This window comes from Dama dama, chromosome 11 (genome assembly GCF_033118175.1).
Source record: "Dama dama isolate Ldn47 chromosome 11, ASM3311817v1, whole genome shotgun sequence".
NCBI lineage: Eukaryota > Metazoa > Chordata > Mammalia > Artiodactyla > Cervidae > Dama > Dama dama.
Window position 1 is genome coordinate 7,808,611 of NC_083691.1, and position 17,401 is coordinate 7,826,011.

At 57.1% G+C, this 17,401-nt stretch overlaps 1 protein-coding gene and 1 pseudogene across 3 annotated transcripts; both read right to left on the reverse strand.

Annotated features, from left to right (window-relative positions):
* Positions 1 to 81: 81 nt before the first annotated feature.
* CERCAM (cerebral endothelial cell adhesion molecule) lies at positions 82 to 12,419 on the reverse strand. Of its 3 annotated transcripts, XM_061154519.1 has the most exons (14): positions 11,842 to 11,902; positions 10,541 to 10,665; positions 9,772 to 9,882; positions 9,500 to 9,617; positions 8,702 to 8,836; positions 8,360 to 8,564; positions 5,247 to 5,366; positions 4,855 to 4,931; positions 4,650 to 4,756; positions 3,343 to 3,475; positions 1,897 to 2,024; positions 1,512 to 1,715; positions 876 to 1,128; positions 82 to 600 (listed from the first exon to the last, which is right to left on the reverse strand). In XM_061154519.1, exons 3-13 carry the CDS (start codon positions 9,843 to 9,845, stop codon positions 876 to 878), a joined length of 1,554 nt encoding a protein of 517 aa, XP_061010502.1. In that variant the 5' UTR covers positions 9,846 to 9,882; positions 10,541 to 10,665; positions 11,842 to 11,902; the 3' UTR covers positions 82 to 600. The 3 variants fall into 3 exon arrangements, with proteins under 3 accessions (XP_061010502.1, XP_061010503.1, XP_061010501.1); XM_061154520.1 differs by lacking the exons at positions 10,541 to 10,665; positions 11,842 to 11,902 and adding an exon at positions 12,289 to 12,419; XM_061154518.1 differs by lacking the exon at positions 10,541 to 10,665 and having other exon boundaries at positions 11,842 to 12,046.
* LOC133065710 (small nucleolar RNA SNORA70) lies at positions 10,597 to 10,691 on the reverse strand (annotated as a pseudogene).
* Positions 12,420 to 17,401: the final 4,982 nt, after the last annotated feature.

A 17,401-nucleotide genomic window follows, 5' to 3' on the forward strand; every position in this document is an offset into this window, starting at 1 on the left:
TCTCCACCTGTTCATCCACAGATAGGGAACGCCTCCCCCCTCCCAGCCCTTTTAGGACACGCAAAGAGGCTCAGCCAGGAGTTAAAAAGTAAAAAGTGCAACACCAGCCAGCTTTTATTGAGGGCCTACTGTGTGCTAGGTCCTCCTCCCATCTCCCTGCACTTCCCACTGGCCAGGCAAGAGGGTGGCCGGTTAGACACAGCTGTGAAGCTGGGTAGGGAGCTGACAGCGAGGTAGAAGGGGGCAGAGGGGCCACCGCAGCCGGGTCCTCAGTGGGGGGCACGCCTCCTGGGTCTGCCCAGCTTGATGCTGAAGGATGGGGGGGTGGGGCCTCCCTTCCTCCCTCCACCCCAGGCCCTGAATCAGATTGGCAAGGAAGAGGGCCTAGGAGCCCTGCCCTTGGGCTACATGGCCTTGGGGGAAGGGGACCCATCTCAGTGGTTTCTCCTGATGGAAGACAGGTCCAGAGGGCAGAGAGGCCATGCCCAAGGGGACAGCCAGGTCTCTACTGGGTCAGTGGTTCCTGGGGGTGGCTCTTGCTGTGCCCCCTGGACAGCTTTGGTCTGCTCCCGGGTGTGCCTCTGGAGTCACCGTCTAGCCCTGGTGGGACAGGAGAGGCAAGAGGAGTAGAAAAAGATTAGAGCTGGATAGAGAGAGATGGAGAGAGATGCAGACACAGAGACAGTCAGAGACAGAGATGGAGATGGGCTTAGAGAGAGAGCAGGTAGACAGAGAAAGGCAGACACAAAGATGCAAACAGAGACAAAGCCACAGAAAGAAAGAGAGGGGGAGAGGAGACAGCCGAGAAGGGGAACTGAGACCCAAACACAGAGTCAGCCATTGATGGGGAGAGAAGACCGAGGCCCCGCCCTCACCTAGAGCTCATCCCGGGGGTGGGGATGGAGGCTGTGCCCGCTGCTGCCCGCCAGGTCCAGGCGGGGGCCGCGCAGGGTCTTGTAGGAGCCGGTCCAGCTGATGAGGCGGCCACTGTCGTCATCCCAGGGCGAGGATGTCTCGGTGTCACTGAGCCACTCGGCGTCCCCTGCGTAGTGGGTGGGGGCCGCGAGCAGGGGCCGGGCTGAGAAGGCCTGCAGGTCCCGCGGCCAGAAGTGTGCCTTGTACTGCTCACTGGGAGGGGGAAGGTGGGCTCAGGGGGGCTGGGGTGAACCGTCCCACCCCAGACCCACGCCAGCCTGGAGTCGGGCACCTCAGCCCCAAGGCACCTGACTCCCCTCCCCATCTAATCCTGAGGTGGCATTTCTCTTATCCCCATTTTCCAGATGGGGAAACTGAGGTGCAGAATAGGAAAATTGCTTGCCTGGAAACCACAGGGCATCACAGAATTCACACAGAGGTTGGTCTCATGCCAAGGCTAAGCTGGGCTCTTCCTTGGTGACTGGAAGTGGCTCAGCCTGCCAGCCTCGGTCTCCCCAGCTGCCCAATGAGGGGACTTACTACCTGCTGAGGTGGGCTCTGAGGACAGGCTGACCCTGCCCTGCCCTGCGACTCACTTGGGGTGCTGGTCAAACATGATGGGCAGGAACTCATCCACAGGCAGCATTCGGCGCAGCGGCTGGGAGGCCAGCAGCTTGCGGGCGCCCGCCAGGCTCAGGACGTACGCCAGCGTCCAGTAGGAGTAGCCGGCCACCACCAGGTTCGGCAGCCCCTCCACGACTGCCTCCTCCTCGGGGTTCACCTGCTTCCGGCCGAGGTAGCTACAGGTGACACCAGGGCTCCAGGAGTCACTGTTGATGTCTTAGGGCCCTCCCTGTCCCCAACTCCATCTACAGAGCCAAGCCCGGGGTTGTGGGGGGCTGGCCAGGGCTCCCTGCAGGAGAAGGCAGTCCCCAGGAGGTCCACCCCTCTCCCTGGCCCCTGGGGGCCCAGGCTGCCTACATCAGGTCCCAAGGAAGTTTCTCCGCCTCCACCTCCTCCATCAGCCGCTCCAGCCGCCCCTTGAAATTGCTCTCAAAGCGCACGTCGTCCTCAAATACCACGACCCGGGTCAGGCCCTGGGCGACGACCTGAGGCACAAGGTGGGTGTGGGAGGGTGGCTCTTTAGACCCGGGCTGTCCCCTTCCACCTGGCTGACACTGACAAACATTCCAGGCTTCGGTTACAGGCCAAGTGCTCGGCCCTGGCTATGTCGCTCAGCTGCTCCAAAGCCTACTGGGGCTTCCCACGGCCTGGGGATTGAAACCCCAACTCGGGGCTCTAGTAGTCAAGGGCCTCCAGGCTCCCAGTCTTGCCCTCCAAGCAGATCAGGAGAGAAATCAGAACGCTTGCTGCAGTCACTGAGCACGGCCTCATCTCAGGGGCCCCAGGGCTCGTCTCCAGGGACCCTCGGGAGGCAGGAGGGAGATGGAGACAATGGGAAGTGACCCCACAGTAGTCCAAGGACACCCAGCCCGAACGTGGCCGAGCTGGGGTCTGAGCCTGCATCTGTTGGGTTACAGAGCCAGGTTCCTCACTTCCGCCTCCTCAAGGAAGTGAGGCTGGGCTGGGGTCGGGCAGAGACCCTAGCTCCCAATACCCTGAGAAGAAATACTTTCTGTAACGTTTGGAGGTATGAGAAGAGCATGAAATCGGCTCAATAAATGGTGACCCTTTGACCTATTCAGAAGCAGCATTCAGTTCAGAAAAGCAGAAATAGAAGCTCACACGCAACGCATTTTGGCAACAGTAGAAAATGAAAACAAGGAGGGTGTCTGTGCTTCACCTCCTGGAGGGGGCGCTCCTTGGAGGGCCCCCGTCCCCGGTCCTCTCGGGCCAAGTCTAGGCAGTGACCTCTCCCGGGCACTCACACCCCAGCCCCGGGCCGGGGCTGCATGGCCAAGTCTTGGGCCTTTCTTCTCACACACAACACCCTCCACCCCTTCAGCCCCAGGGGTCTGGGCCTGCACCGTCTTCCTCTGCTGAGAAGGCTCCTCTCCCAGCCCATCGCCAGTGAGGCCCACGCTGACCCCACCGGAGGTCAGGAGGCCAGGCCTGTCCACACCCTCGCACAGCCGGTACCTCCCCGGATCAGGGTAAACTGAGTTCTTTCTCCATTTCTGCGCCCTGCTCTGGTCCCTCTGCCCCAGGAGGGCGCGGCTGTATTCTTCGTGTTCACCTCTGTGTTCTTGGAGCGGAGGCTGTCCCAGCACACAGCCGGTGCTCAGTACGTACCGCGGGGTGAACACAGTAAGGGCCGCACCCACAGGAGGCTGACAGCTGCTGCCTGGGTCCTCATGAGTGTGCTCCGTCACCCACCAGTCACATGAGTGCTGGCACGGAGCCGTGAGTGGCGAGGGGGTGCCCTGCTTTCCCCAAGGGCGTGGGCCGAGGGGGCAGGGTCCTCACCTCCTCCCAGATGGAGTAGTGGCTGAGGAAGCAGCCCACCTCGCCCTTGGTCAGCGTGCGGCCCGAGTAGGGGTCCTGGTAGCCAGGGAGCAGGTCCACGCCGAGGGTCCTCATGACACTGCTGTTGAGCATCCTGAGGGAGACGGTGTCGCGGGGTCAGGGGTGCCCGTCAGAGACCCACCCAGGGCCACCTGCACTGGGCAAATTGGGGACCGTCACACTGGAGTCTGGTTTGAAGGAGGTGGCGGTGGTGGTGGCTTAGTTGCTATGTTATGTACCACTCGTGGCGACCCTATGGACTGTAACCTGCCAGGCTCCTCTGTCCATCGGATTTCCCAGGCAAGAAAACTGGAGTGGTTGCCGTTTCCTTCTCCAGGGCATCTTCCCGACCAGGAATTGAACCCAAGACTCCTGCATTGCAAGCGGTCTCCTGTATTGCAGGCGGACTCTTTACTGCTGAACTACCAGGGATTCCCAGTAGCGAGGGAGGAGGCCTGATTACTGCTCCATGTGGCCTGAAGCCATCATGACTGGACCAGGGGGCTGGAGCTGCCTCAGGCGGGGTGGGTAATCCTAAGGGGAGCCAGACAGTCTGAGGAGGAGACACCCAGGATGAAGGGCAGACACTTCTCAGGCAGGGGCCCGAGCAAAGGCTGGACATCCTGCGGTCCACCAGGCTGGGGCACGTGCAGCCAACAGCAGTGGACAAGGGGGCCATGTGAACCCTGGCTCTGGGGGAACGTGAGTGGCCTGCTCCCGCACCCCTCCCATCAGGGATCTAGGCTCAGGAGGGAAAAGAAGAGCCCTGTTAATCAGAATGAAGACGCCATTAACCTTTGGGATACTTACTGTGTGTCAGGCCCTGGAGAAATCTTCACTAAACCCTTATAAACCCCTAAGAGGAAGGCAGCTACTCGCCATTTCCGCAGCAGGGCTGAGAGATGGGAGGACTTGCCGGAGGCCACACAGCTGGTGACCAGGCCCAGGAGCTTCAGACCCCGGGCCTTAACCACTGCACCCTCCTTCCTTGGGTGGGCTGAGGAAGTGCCCCTTCTGTCTATTCTGGGCTGAGGAAGAGTCCCTTCTGTCTATTCTGGGCTGAGGAAGGGTCCCTTCTGTCTATTCTGTCCCATTCTGTCTGCCCTGGGCTCCCTGAGACACAATGACGCAGGCCCTCTTTGAATACTCCTTGGAACAGGAAACTCGCTCGACACATCATCTGCTTTTCCCACCCTCAGGGAGCCCTGATGGGCCACCCTGGGCCCCTTGCACTGCACAGGGCCCTCTCCCTGTCCCGGAAGCCTCACCGGCCGTCCACGGCGTCCACCACCCGCCCAGAGATCTCCATCTCCCACAGCGAAGTCAGCATGCGCTCTCGGCGGTCGGGCCGGCGGGCCAGGCTGATGACAAACACCTGGAGGAGGCAGGGGGGCAGGGGGGGCAGGGGGGAGGCTGCAGGTGGAGAGGAGAGCCAGCCTCCTGACCCCAGTCCTGCAGGCTGGGAGGACTCACCTCATCAAACCCCATCTTGCTGGGCCTCTTTGGGGGCCGGGACACATGAGCCGAGGCCCACATGGGGGGCCCATCCACTGCAGAGGAAAGCCCGCTGTCACGAGTCCCCACTGGCTCAAGTCAGCGGCACCCTGGAGTCCCAGTCCCCCCTCATTCCCGCCCCATTGGCAGGATGCCCAGCAGATCACAGACTCCACCTGCCTCCACTGTTCAGAGGGGCAGACTGAGGCTTAGCGGGGAAAGCGACTTGCCTGGAGTCAGGGAATGATATGAAGGGGAAGTTGACTCCAGCTCCAACTCCTGCCCAGCCAGGTCTGGGGCCAAGGAGAAGGGACCCGTGGGAGGGGCAGGGAGTGATGGGGAGGAGGGACAACACCGCCTGGCAGCCTCACCCAGCGCTTCCAGGATCAGGTGGATGAAGTTGACTCTCTCGTCCTCCAGCCCCTGGTGGGATTGCACAGGCACGTTCAGGTACCCATAACGCTGCTCGTTGCACACGTGGACCGAGACCCCTGTGGAGAGAGACCAAGTGAGTGCTGGCCTGCAGGGCGGGGATCTCAGAGCCCAGATGGCAGGTGTGAGCCCCAGTCCTACCGGTACCCACCATAGGAGTCCTCTCTGGGACCCCATGTCCCCATCTGTGGGGCTGGAGGGAGATAGGGCTTGGCTCAAACAACATCTCAGGGACCTTTCTGCCGAGATGGTATATATTCATTCAACAGATGTCTCCAGAGCACCAGCTGGGGGCAGGGGCGATGGTAGTGAGCAAGACAGACCGTCCCTGCCCTCAGAGGATTAAAGTGAGGAAGAAGCAGGCAAACTCCCACCTGGCTATGGCCACCTGATGGCACGGGGCCTTGCTCCACCCTCTAAATCTGCCCAGCCGCCTCACCCAATCCAGCACCATCACCTCTGGCCCAGACCCCTACACTTAACCCCTCCCCCTCTCCGGCCCCTGCCACGCTGTCCTCCACCTGGCAACCAGAGTGGCCTTTTTTTTTTAAATTCCTTCAGTGTTTGTCATCTTTATTATAATCATTTATTTAGCCTTTGTCTTCTACAGACTGTGAATCCTCCAGGGCAGCTCAGTCAGTCAGTCAGTCAGTCAGTCCAGTTCAGTCACTCGGTCGTGTCTGACTCTTTTCGACCCCGTGGACTGCAGCACACCAGGCCTCCCTGTCCATCCCGGAGCTCGCTCCACGCACGGTGTCTATTGAAAAGTGAACTCCAGGCCCAGCACTGAGTAAACAGCCCGGCGGAGTGCAGGGGTTGGAAGCGTGACTGAAGGAGACAAAACCCCTGTTCACGGGACTTCCTTAGTCGTCCAGTGGTTGGGAATCCACCCTCCGGTGCAGGGGATGCAGGTTTGATCCCTGGCTGGGGAGCTAGGTCCCAAGTGCCGCAGGGCAACTAAGCCCATACGCCACAACAAAAGATCCCGTAAGCCACAAGGAAGACCCGATGCAGCCGAGTAAGTAAATAAACAAAGTGACGCAAAAAAAAAAATTGGATATCTGCATATAAATAAAAAACTTTACAAAATCATTCACTAAATTCCTTTGAACCAGTAAATTCCTTTGAATCAGTAAACAGCGGCTGATACTCAAGTAGCGGTAAACAAATAAAGTTGCTCAGTCATGTCCGACTCTTTTCCACCCCAAGAACTATACAGTCCATGGAATTCCCCAGGCCAGAATACTGGAGTGAGTAGCCATTCCCTTCTCCAGGGGGTCTTCCCAACCCAGGGCTCGAACCCAGGTCTCCCACATTGCAGGCAGATTCTTTACCAGCTGAGGCACACATAGAGGTAGGAATGAAGAAATAAGGAAATAGGGAGTTCCCTGGTGGCCTGGTGGTGAGGGTTCTGTGCTTTCACTGTCGTGGCCCGGGTTTAGCCCTTGGTTGAGGAAGTGAGATCTCAAGAGCAGTCCAGTGTGGCAAAAACAGGAAAATATCTGTGCTGCTTCTCATTTTCCGTCCATGTATTTGCTTCACCTTCACTCACGTTTTGCACTTGATAAGATCTTTTTTCTTCCTGCACGTCTGCACGGTAGACGTCACCTCATGGTGCACAAAATAATGATGACGACACCCTTCTCCCTGGCCACTCCTCACACGCTGCTTGCCCACATGCAACATTTTCTGATTGAATCGTCACTTCTAATTCACGTTGACCATGAGCAAAGTTCTGCACCCACCGGACAGCCTTCATGTTCTCACCACCCATGAGTGCACACCGTGAATTACATTCTCTGCCGCCTTCTCAAGGTCGTTATGCCAACAGTAGCATCTCTTGCTCTCAACTTCAGTTCTTCCTAGGACTGCGGTTTATCTGATCCAAACCCAAACATCCAAACATTTCTTTTTTTTTTGGCCATGCTGCATGGCCTGCGGGATCTTAATTCCCTGATGAGAGCTTGAACCTGTGCCTTCAGCAGTGAAAGCATAGTCCTAACCACTGGACCACCAGGGAATTTCACAAACCCAAATACTTCCTTGTAACTTTCATCTTAAAATTAACTATGCACAGCAGAATGATTTTTTTTCAGTGTTCAAGTCCAATTGGATGATTCTCTGATGGCTACCTGACACCTACAGACTAACGGCAGACCCTTGCCCATTAAGTCCCCACAAGCTGGCCTCCACCCACCTTTCCTGCCTCAGCCTGCACTATGCCCCCTCTTTGTGTACTGTGCTCTAGCCGCCTGCCTTCTTGTGTCCCCGGCCACCACAGGGCCTTTGCATCTGCTGGTCCCATTGCTTGAAATGCTCTGTCTTGCTCTGTTTGCCTTGTTAATGCCTGCCCATACTTTAGGTCTCAGTCCCAGTGATTACATCCTCCAGGAAGCCTTCCCTGGAGACCAGGTCAACTCTAGTCTAAGCTCCCAGAACACCTATAATCAAGAAGCTCTTCTTCCTGTCATTGTGATTGACACTGATTTGTGTGATCCTTTGGTTGAATGGACTGGAGGATCCAGGAAGTCAAGGACCACCTGATTTTATTCACCACTGTCTCCCTGGTGCCTAGCACCTGATGCATGCATGTTAAGTTGCTTTAGTCATGTCCAACTCTTTACACCCCTATGGACTTTAGCCCGCCAGGCTCTTCTGTCCATGGGATTCTCCAGGCAAGAATACTGGAGTGGGTTGCCATGCCCTCCTCCAGGGGATCTTCCCGACTCAGGGATCGAATCTGTGTGTCTTACGTCTCCTGCATTGGCAGGTGAGTTCTTTACCACTAGTGCCACCTAGGAAGCCCTTGGCACTGGTAGGTGTCCCATAAATATGTGCTTAATGAAGGAATACATGAAAGTGCCATGGTGGGCACAGCCAGAAGGACATCTAACCTACTGGGGCAGTGGGCCCAAGAAAGCCTACGATCCAAAGGACAATTAGGAATTAGCAAGATAAACTGTGGAGTGGGGAAGGGCAGGCAGAGCAGAGGGAACAGCATGTGCAAAGGCCCAGAGACCTCGAAAAAAGGCTCAAGAAGAGCTGACCTTACCAGCTGCCTGACAGGCGTAGGCGAAGACGATGATGTCATCGAAGGGCCAGGTATAGTTGGGGTGAGGCGGGTAGAAGGCCAGCTGGGCCGTCCCCTCAGCCCGCAGGGATACCAGGAAGGTGGAGTGGACCATGGGGACGTGGAAGCAGCCCCGGCGCTGGCGGTTCTTGGTAGGGAAGTAGTCGGCCGTGCGGCGGTAGTAGCCCTGGGGAAGGGGTAGCCCCAGGCTGTGAGAGGGCGCCCCTCCATCCCCAGTACACCGCTCCCCAGCCGGGGCTTTCTGCCCTCCACGTCCCTCCTCCCAGACCTCAAGGTTCCCGAGGCCCGTGTCCCCGGCCGTACCTGGGGGGTGATCCCACACCAGAAATTGGAGTAATAGGTCTGAGAGTCCAGCATCGGGGCCACCACAGGCAGCCCCTGCTCGATCAGAAGCTGCAGCGTCTGATTGTTGGTCAGAATGTTGTCTGTGTCTGCAAACTGTGGGGGATGGGGATGTCACAGGCCCCAGCCTTGTCTGGGCAGCAGCCTCCCAAGGATTGACTGAGTGGGATCCCTCCAGATATCCAGGGACCCAGGATATCTCCCACAATCCAATGGGGTTCCCTCAGAGAGCTCTAACCTATAAACCAAGAGATCTGTTTCTAGACCAAGGATCTAGTCTGGAGCACTGGCTCGGGGACTAGGTCCAGAGATTATGCCTGAGTTGCTGATCTAAGAACTTTATCTGAAGCCTTAGGAAGGAAATTCAAAGACCTACTCTGATCTCCTCTGGGCAGGGGAGCCTGGCGTGCTGCAATCCATGGGGTCACAAAGAGTCAGGCATGACTTAGCCTTAGCAGACTGAACAACAACAAAAACAACCCTGATCTCCAGTCCAGGGAACTAGGCTCAGTTTATACTCTGGGCTCTAGCCCAGGGATCGAGTCTCAATATATACCTTGAGCCCTGTCTCAGGGATCCAGACTTAGGATAGAGTCTGAGCTCAAGCAAAGGGATCCCAGCTCGATACTTGACCTGGATTTTGATCCAGGTTGCTAGCTGAAGGGTCCAGCCTATAGATGGTTAAATAGCACCTAGATTTCTGTTAAAGACAGGTGCCACCACCTGTGGGGAGCCCGATCGTAGGTCAGGCTTTCTTACCAGGATATAGTCTGCTCCCCAGTCCCTGGCAAAGGTCAAGGCTTCCTGTTTCAGCTCCATCAGGAATTGATGCCTTTCTTTGGTCCAGTGCTTAGGGCCCTCTTCATCTGGGTAGGATCTGAGGTGGTAAAGAGATGAGATGCTCCATGGGTAGGTGCATGTGGTCAGAGCCCTGGCCTGGAGGCTGTGACTCAGAGCTGTCCCTTTCCCTCTCTGGGCTGCACCCATCTCTGTTGCCCATCTTCCCCAGAACCTTGGCCCTCAGGCCACACCTGGGCTCCCCCTCAGGCCTCCAGATCACAGCTGCATAGTCATGGCCCACAGCAGCCAGCCACTCCCGTAGCATCTCTGTAGTATTGTCCACATTGTGGTCCGTGGCACACCTGGGGAGACAGGAGGAAGAAGGGTGGGGGGGTGGCACAGCCACTAAAGGACCAAACCCTGAGGCAGGCTTGACCTCTGGAGCACCATCCCCTTCAGGACTGGCCTCTCCTGGAAGCAGAGGAGGTAGGTGTGCTACAGAGGAAGGCGGACAGCCAGGCCCCAATCATAGGTCTGTGTTCCACTGTGTGACCCCAGGCAGCTCCAGACCCTCTCTGGGCTCACTTTCTCCCTCTGTAACTAAAAGCCGTCCTGGCATGTTCAGAGGCTGAGATGACAGAACTCAAATGCATTTTCTTTCTTTTTTTTTGGACAGGCAACTAGGATTTATTGGTGGCCATGAATAAGGAGGGGACAGCACCAAGGCTCTCATGAGTGCAAGACCTGCCATTTGTCCAGAGGGAGGGATGTATTTGACCCCAGAGCCATCGGGGATGAGCCGCTTTTCTGCCACAATGTTTCCAAATTCACCAGCCTTAAATTTAGTAAATCCCCGGTTCTTGGAGATGTGGATCGACTGGCGGCCAGGGAACTTGGACTTGGCCCTAGGGAGGGCCTCAGTCACATGTTCCTTGTTCGGAAGCTTGGTACAGATGGACATTACTACTTGGCCAGTGTGGACCCTGGCCACTGTGTCGTGGGGCTTTCTGCCACACTTACCAGTCTGAAGCCTAGATTTGGGGACAGCACGCCAGTCACGAATGTCCACTGGAAAGGGCTGTCTCCAGGGCTCCTTAGGGCAACCTGGATGGGCAACAGGCCGCATACGCTCCCCAGGGGGCTGTCTGCATCCACTCAAATGCATTTTGAAAGATGAGAAGGACCTCAACTTTGAGGAACACCCCCGCCATATTCCCTGGTTTTCTTCCTTCCCTGCTGTGTGACCTCAGGTTAGTCCCCTCCCCTCTCTGAGTCAGGACTGGACAGAGGAGCTGCTGCTTCCCTCCACCAGGAAGTTGTAATAAGGACCAAACCACACCCTGAGCATCCCTGGGAAGACCTGATGGGCCTGAGCTCCAAGGTCACCGGGCGCAGCCTCTCCGAAGGGGCTCTCACGACAGAGGGGGGTGAGGGGGCGTTAGCCAAGAGCCCAGGCTTTCGGTGATGCTGCCCCTTTAAGCCAAGTCTCCAGAACTGAAGACTAACTACGTGTCAAGTCTTTTGGGGGTGGGAACTAACTAAACTCCCGGACTGGTAATTGTGGGCGGCCTCCCCAGGCCACAGCTCCACCCCCAGCCCAACTCTGGTGAGTTGGGGAGAGTAGTTAGGTCATTTCTCTCAGTTTATCCCCAACCTCAGCTTGGGACTCCTCCCTGTTCTGGCTTCCACAGACTGTGGCCTCTGATTCCAGGGCCCTGTAGGGACACCTAGGGGGAGAGACGAAGGGGCTTTGCCCTTGGCCGGCAGGACCCAGCCCTCTTCTGAGAGAGGCTGGAACCAGCCCTGGGGAAGGGGGAGCTGGTGTGACCCCCCCCCCCCCCCCGCCACAGAGCAGCATGGAGCCCAGGACTGACAACACCCCTATGGGCTCCCCAGGAACTCCCAGGCCTGCTGAACTCTGCCACATCGGGCCCCAGGGGACGCCAGCTGCTCCTGTTGGCCCCACTCTGTCAGGCCAACCACAGGTCCCACGGCTTAAGTTTCAGCTCTGGTGGGCTGGAGCAAGAGGGGTTGGGCCCAACTTACACCTAGAGGAGGTCCCGAAGGAGGAGCAGGGGCCAGAATGAGGGATGGGTGTCCCTGTGCCAACCCAAGGCCTCCAAGGTCAGTCTGCAGGTACAAGGGGACAAGGGGACCCGCCAGGGGGCTCGGGTTGCTGGAGGGCCCGTCTGCGAGGGGAGGGGCCTGTCTGGGTGGTGTCTGGGCAGGGAGCAGATGGGGCCAGCTGGAGCCCGGGCTGTCGGTGGGGCTGGGGCGGGGGGTAGATGCCCAGTGGGTGCCAAAGCCCGGGTCTATCTCACCAGAGGGCCAGCCTGGCCCTGGGGTAGTCCAGCCGCTCCAGCGCGCCCAGGTAGTGAGGCAGTGAGTGCTCGGCATTGCGGGCCAGGATGGCAAGGACCACGGTGGGCAGCGGCGGCTCCGCGGCTCCCGCAGCCTCAAGCCGCGGCCCCAGCAGGAGCAGCAGCTGGAGCAGCGGGGCGGCGCGGGCAGCGCGCATGGCGGGCGCTCGGGCGGCGGCGGCGGCGGCCCCCGGGGCTCCCGGCCGCGCCGAGGGGAGTGGGCGGTGCCGCCGGGCCCGGGGCGGGGCCTGGGCCCGGGGCGGGGCCGAGGCGGGCCCGGAGTCGGGTGGGGGGATGTACCACCCCCTCCCAAGAAGGCTCCCACTCCCCTCCCCATCCCTATCCATAGATTCTCAGATGTCCTCTCCTCGGCCCGGGGCATCGCAGGGCCAGGGCCCGGACACCCACCCCAGACGCGATCCGGGAGCAGCCTCTTCCCGGCTGGAGGATCGTGGGGCGACGGCTTCCGAGCCGCCGCCGGCGTCTCAGAATAACTCGACTACGACTCCCCCCCAGGGCGTGCAATCCCCGGAATCCGGCTTCACGGAGCGCCAACTCCCCTGAATCCGGACTGCCTGGCCATCCCTCCGACCCTCGGACTTGAGCTGCGTGCGGACCCGGCGACACCGCCACAGCCCTTTCCCAGGTTCCCGGGCTCCCGGCTGCTCCGCCGCCCCGTCCCCGGGCGCCCTCTGGCGGGCCCAGACGGAACTTCGCAGAGCCAGACCCGCTAAGGGGTGCGGGGAGCGGGAGGTGGGGTTCCCCTGACCTGCGAGCGCCGTCCCGCCGCCGTCCGAGCCTGGCGTCTCCCGCGCGTCATCGTCCTCGCCTCCGTCGCCAGCACCAGCACCGCTCCGAGCCTTTAGGAGAGCAAAGCCTACTCTTAGACTGAGTATAGAACAAGGGGCACCACACAGCCCCCCACAGACCCCCACCTCCAAAGCAGGGTGACTCCAGTGTCTGGTCAGAGTCGGAGTCCTGAGGCCCCTGCTGGGTATCCAGCCTCTCTTAGGGAAGAGGAGGGCCCTGGAGGCACCAGTGGTGGGGCCTGCCGGTAGGTCACTTTTCTCCTGAGCCTCAGGTCCTCCTGGGTAGAATTGGGCTGTAACAGCGCCCATCTAGCAAGGATTCCTTGAGCGCGTGAATGCACTTGAATTCTATGCATGGAGCCTGGCAGGGGAGAATTCCTGGGGCTGGAATTCCAGCCAGGACTGGAGAAGCCAGACTCTCCTTCCATTCAGCCCCTCACCCCGGTGGCCCTACAATGGAAGGCCTGAGGTCCCTCCCCGAAAACATCAAGGGGAAATGAGTCCCTCCCCTTGCAGGGTTGCTTCTTTCTATCCCCCACCCCTAACTGGCTTAGAAGTGAAGTGAAGTGGAAGTTGCTCAGTTGTGTCTGACTCTGCGACCCCATGGACTGTAGTCCATGGAATTCTTTGTGACCCCATGGACTATACAGTCCATGGAATTCTGCAGGCCAGAATACTGGAGTGAGTAGCCTTTCCCTTCTCCAGGGGATCTTCCCAACCCAGGGATCGAACCCAGGTCTCCCACATTGCGGGTGGATTCTTTACCAGCTGAGCCACAAGGGAAGCCCACCCCCAAACCGAGCTGTAAAGCATGTGGAACCTTAGTTCCCCAGCCAGGGACTGAACCCACACCGCCCCCTGCATTGGAAGCAAGGAGCCAACCACTGGACTGCCAGGGGAAGTCCCGAGGATACTCTCTTGTAAAGCAAAGCAGCGTCCCTCACTTCACCCATCCCAGGGTTATCCCAGAGCTTCTGCCCATGCTATTAGTCATGGGGGCTTCCAGATTCTTCCCTCACCTCAAGTCGTCCTTCTTCTCCCAATGCACTGACCCTTCCCACCTTCACCTCTCTCCCTCCCCAGCCCATGCAGTGGTCCAGCCAGTTGCTGACTCCCTTGCCCCAGGTTTCCCCCATCACTCCTGCCTGGAAAAACCCTATAGCCATCTTCCTTTGGGGCACACTCCGGATCTCCACTCCCCACTGGCCTTGTACTGAGCCCAACAAATCAGTTTCCCTGGGCTCCTGCCCTCCCTCCCCCCTCCCCACCCCACCCAGTGGTATTTCACCAGTTTGATCTTCTGATGCCCTCACTCTCCTCTCCCTACGCCAGTGAACATCTCCCTGCCCTTCCTGGAGAAAAGAGAAGCCATCACCTTGGACTTCCCTGGTGGTCCAGTGGTTACCAGTCTGCCTTCCAACACAGGGGACCTGGACTTGATTCCTGGTGGGGGGACTAGGATCCCACATGCCTCCAGGCCAAACTAGGTTTACAAAGAAAACTAGCCACAACAAAGAGCCTGCGTGTCTGGTGTCTGTCGCAGCTAAGGCCCCAGGCAGCCAAATAAATATTTTTTGGAGTGAGGGGGGCCTCCATGGTGGCTCAGTGGTAAAGAATCCTCCTGCCGATGCGTGAGTCACAGGTTGGATCCCTGATCCGGGAAGATCCCACATGCCACAGAGCAACTAAGCCCGTGCCCCACAGCTGTGGAGTCTGTGCTCCAGAGCCTGGGAGCCACAACTACCGAGCCCAGAAGCTGCAACTCCTGAAGCCTGCACGCCCTAGAGCCCCTGCTCTGCAACAAGAGAAGCCACCGCAATGAGAAGCCTGCACACCACAACTAGAGAGGCACCCCTGCTCACTGCAATGACAGAAAAAGCCCACGCAGCAAAATAATTTTGGTGACCCAAAATAATATATATTTTTTTTAATAAAAGAGAGAGAAGCCATCACCTGTGAACTCTCATTTCCAGCTTCCAAACCTTCCACCCGCTGCCGCCAAACCCGTCCCTTCTCTCACCACCTGTTATGGTGGAAGAGCACCCCTTTCTCATAACAGAACCATCCTTGGACTTCAGAAAAAGAGACATCCCTTTGCCCTTCCTGGATCACCAACACCCCTCTCTTCTGGATCCTTCCTTCAACATTCCAAAGGACTTAAAGCTCCCCCAACTTAAAATATGAATACAGTTAGCTGCCTGCTGGCCCCCAGCGGCAGCCCTGTCTGTCTCCTTCCCTCCAAACCTCTGGAAAGGGGGATGTGACCTATGCTTTGCTTCTGGTCTCACTTTCCCACCTTCATTCCCTGCCTGACACACACCAAGGCCTCTCCAGCCAAACTGCTCCTGCCAAGACCTGCATTCCTCCTGGCCCCTCCCGGAGTGGAATTCCTCCTCATACAGGAGAGCTCCCTCCGGCACCTGACCTCATACACCACTCCTTCTTTCTGGAAAACTGACATGTGTTTCCACTTCCCACCCGGACCCATCTGTCTAAAATAGAACCCCAGTCTTTCCTCCAAACCGGCTCCCACTCCAGTGGCCTCCCTCCAGCTTGGGGACCTCACTTAAGATAAGTGCCTCTCTCTCCGCCCACTCCACACTCTTGCTGTGGCCAGACCACCTCAGTGTCTCCTGCATGTGGGCACACGTGTGGCTCAGAGCGTCAGCACCACTCCCCCGGGCCACTGCACCTTCCAGCACTCACACCCCTACCCCAGGCTTTCTACCTGGAAACCGTTCTGCACTGAGCAGTCCTTTCTTTTTCTTTTTTTTAAAATTTGGCCACACCGCACAGCATGAGAGGCTTCCCTCGCGGTTCAGACAGTAAAGAATCTACCTGCAATGCAGGAGAGCCAGGTTCGATCCCTGGGTCGGGAAGATTCCCTGGAGAAGAGAATGGCAACCCACCCCAGTATAATTGTTTGGTATAATCCCATGGACAGAAGAGCCTGGTGGGCCCAGTCCATGGGGTCGCAAAGAGTCAGACATGACTGAGTGACTTCACATGAGGGATCTTAGTTCCTCAGCCAAGGATGGAACCTGGGCCCCTCGCTCTGCAGTGAAAGAGTCAAGTCCTAACCCCTGGACCACCAGGGAATTCCCTCAGTAGTCCTTTCTAAACGACATGATGTTGCACCCATTGGGGGCGGCCACTGCCCTCAGCATAGAGCTCAGATTCCTCTAGGAACGAGGAGACCCTTCATGGCCTGCCTGATGCTTCTCCATCTTCTCTGACTTCCTCTCCCCTATCTCCTGCCCCAGCCAAACTGGACTATGTACAGTTTCTAGAACACTCCATGCTTTAAGACTTTCCCATGTCCTTTTTTTTAAAAAATTCCTCAGCTTATACTGGTCTTTCTCTTTCTGGTCAACTCCTCCAGGCCCTCTGGAAAGCCTTCCCCAATGTCATGTTGGGGGACCTACCCCTGCATTGCATCCTATATAGTCCCATTCACTCAGCAAATATTTATCGAGCACATGGCATGTGCAGGTAGAATTCTAGGTACTGGGGATACAGAGGTTCAGTCTCTGTTCCTAGGGTGCTCACATTCTGATGAGGGAAGACAGACAGGAGACAAGCAAACTGACAAATGAATAAATAACTTCAGAGAACAGTAAATGCTATGAACGAAGTAAAACAAGTTAACGAGAACAGAGAGTATCTGAGGGTGGGAGGCAACATTGAATAGAGAGGTCAGTGAAGACGTTCCGGAGCCAGCCGGAGGAGGGAGCCAGCCAAGAGGAGATCTGGGAGACGTTGTTGCATATGGAGAAGGGGCTAAGGCCCTGTGGTGGGAACAAGCAAGGGGACCAGGGTAGTTGGTGCAAAGTGAGCAAGGGGAGTGTGGTAAGAGGTGAGGACCACTTAGGGTCTTAAAGCTATGGTGGGATTTTGGATTTTTTTTTTTTTTAAGTGCAATAGGAAGACATTGGAGAGTGTAAGCAGAGGAGTAACATGGTTTGTCTTAAAAAGATCACTTTGGCTGCAGCTCAGAGGGTGGACTCTGGGGGCAAAGATGGAAGCCCGGGAAAGCATGTAACCAGGAGAGCTGATGATGGGCAGGACTGAGATGTACAAAGGGTTAGATGTGAGAAATGGAGGGAGGAGTCAGGTGACTCACAGGGTGTGATGTGGGCTGGGACTGAATGGGGAAGATCTATGCAGGGGCAGTAGAATGTGAAACCAGGTTCCGCACTGGACCTTGTTGTGAACTGCCTTTTATCAGACCTGCAGGTGGAAAGATCACACGCCAGACCTGCCTGGCTGTGAGTTCTGAGGCAAGGACCTGTCTGCCTTCTTCACCACTTATCCCAGCCCTACAGTAGGGCTAGCCAGGCATTGGGTGGGCTCACAATAGAAATATGATGTTACTGACTAGGGTGGGCTGATCAAGCACCTGTATTCTTACTGACACTCATATATATATATATATATATATATATATATATATATACACATAAATATATATATATATATATATATTTGCCCCATAATATAAAAATAAAGCATACTCTGCAAAGGTAATATGACATCAAACTCAGAAAACACTAAAGCAGTGATTCTTCAAGCAGGGTCCCTGGACCAGCCAGCATCAGCCTCACCTGGAAGTTGTTAGAAATGCAAGTTTCTAGGCCCCTCCCCATACCTGTGGAGAAGGAAATGGCAACCCACTCCAGTACTCTTGCCTGGAAAATCCCATGGACAGAGGA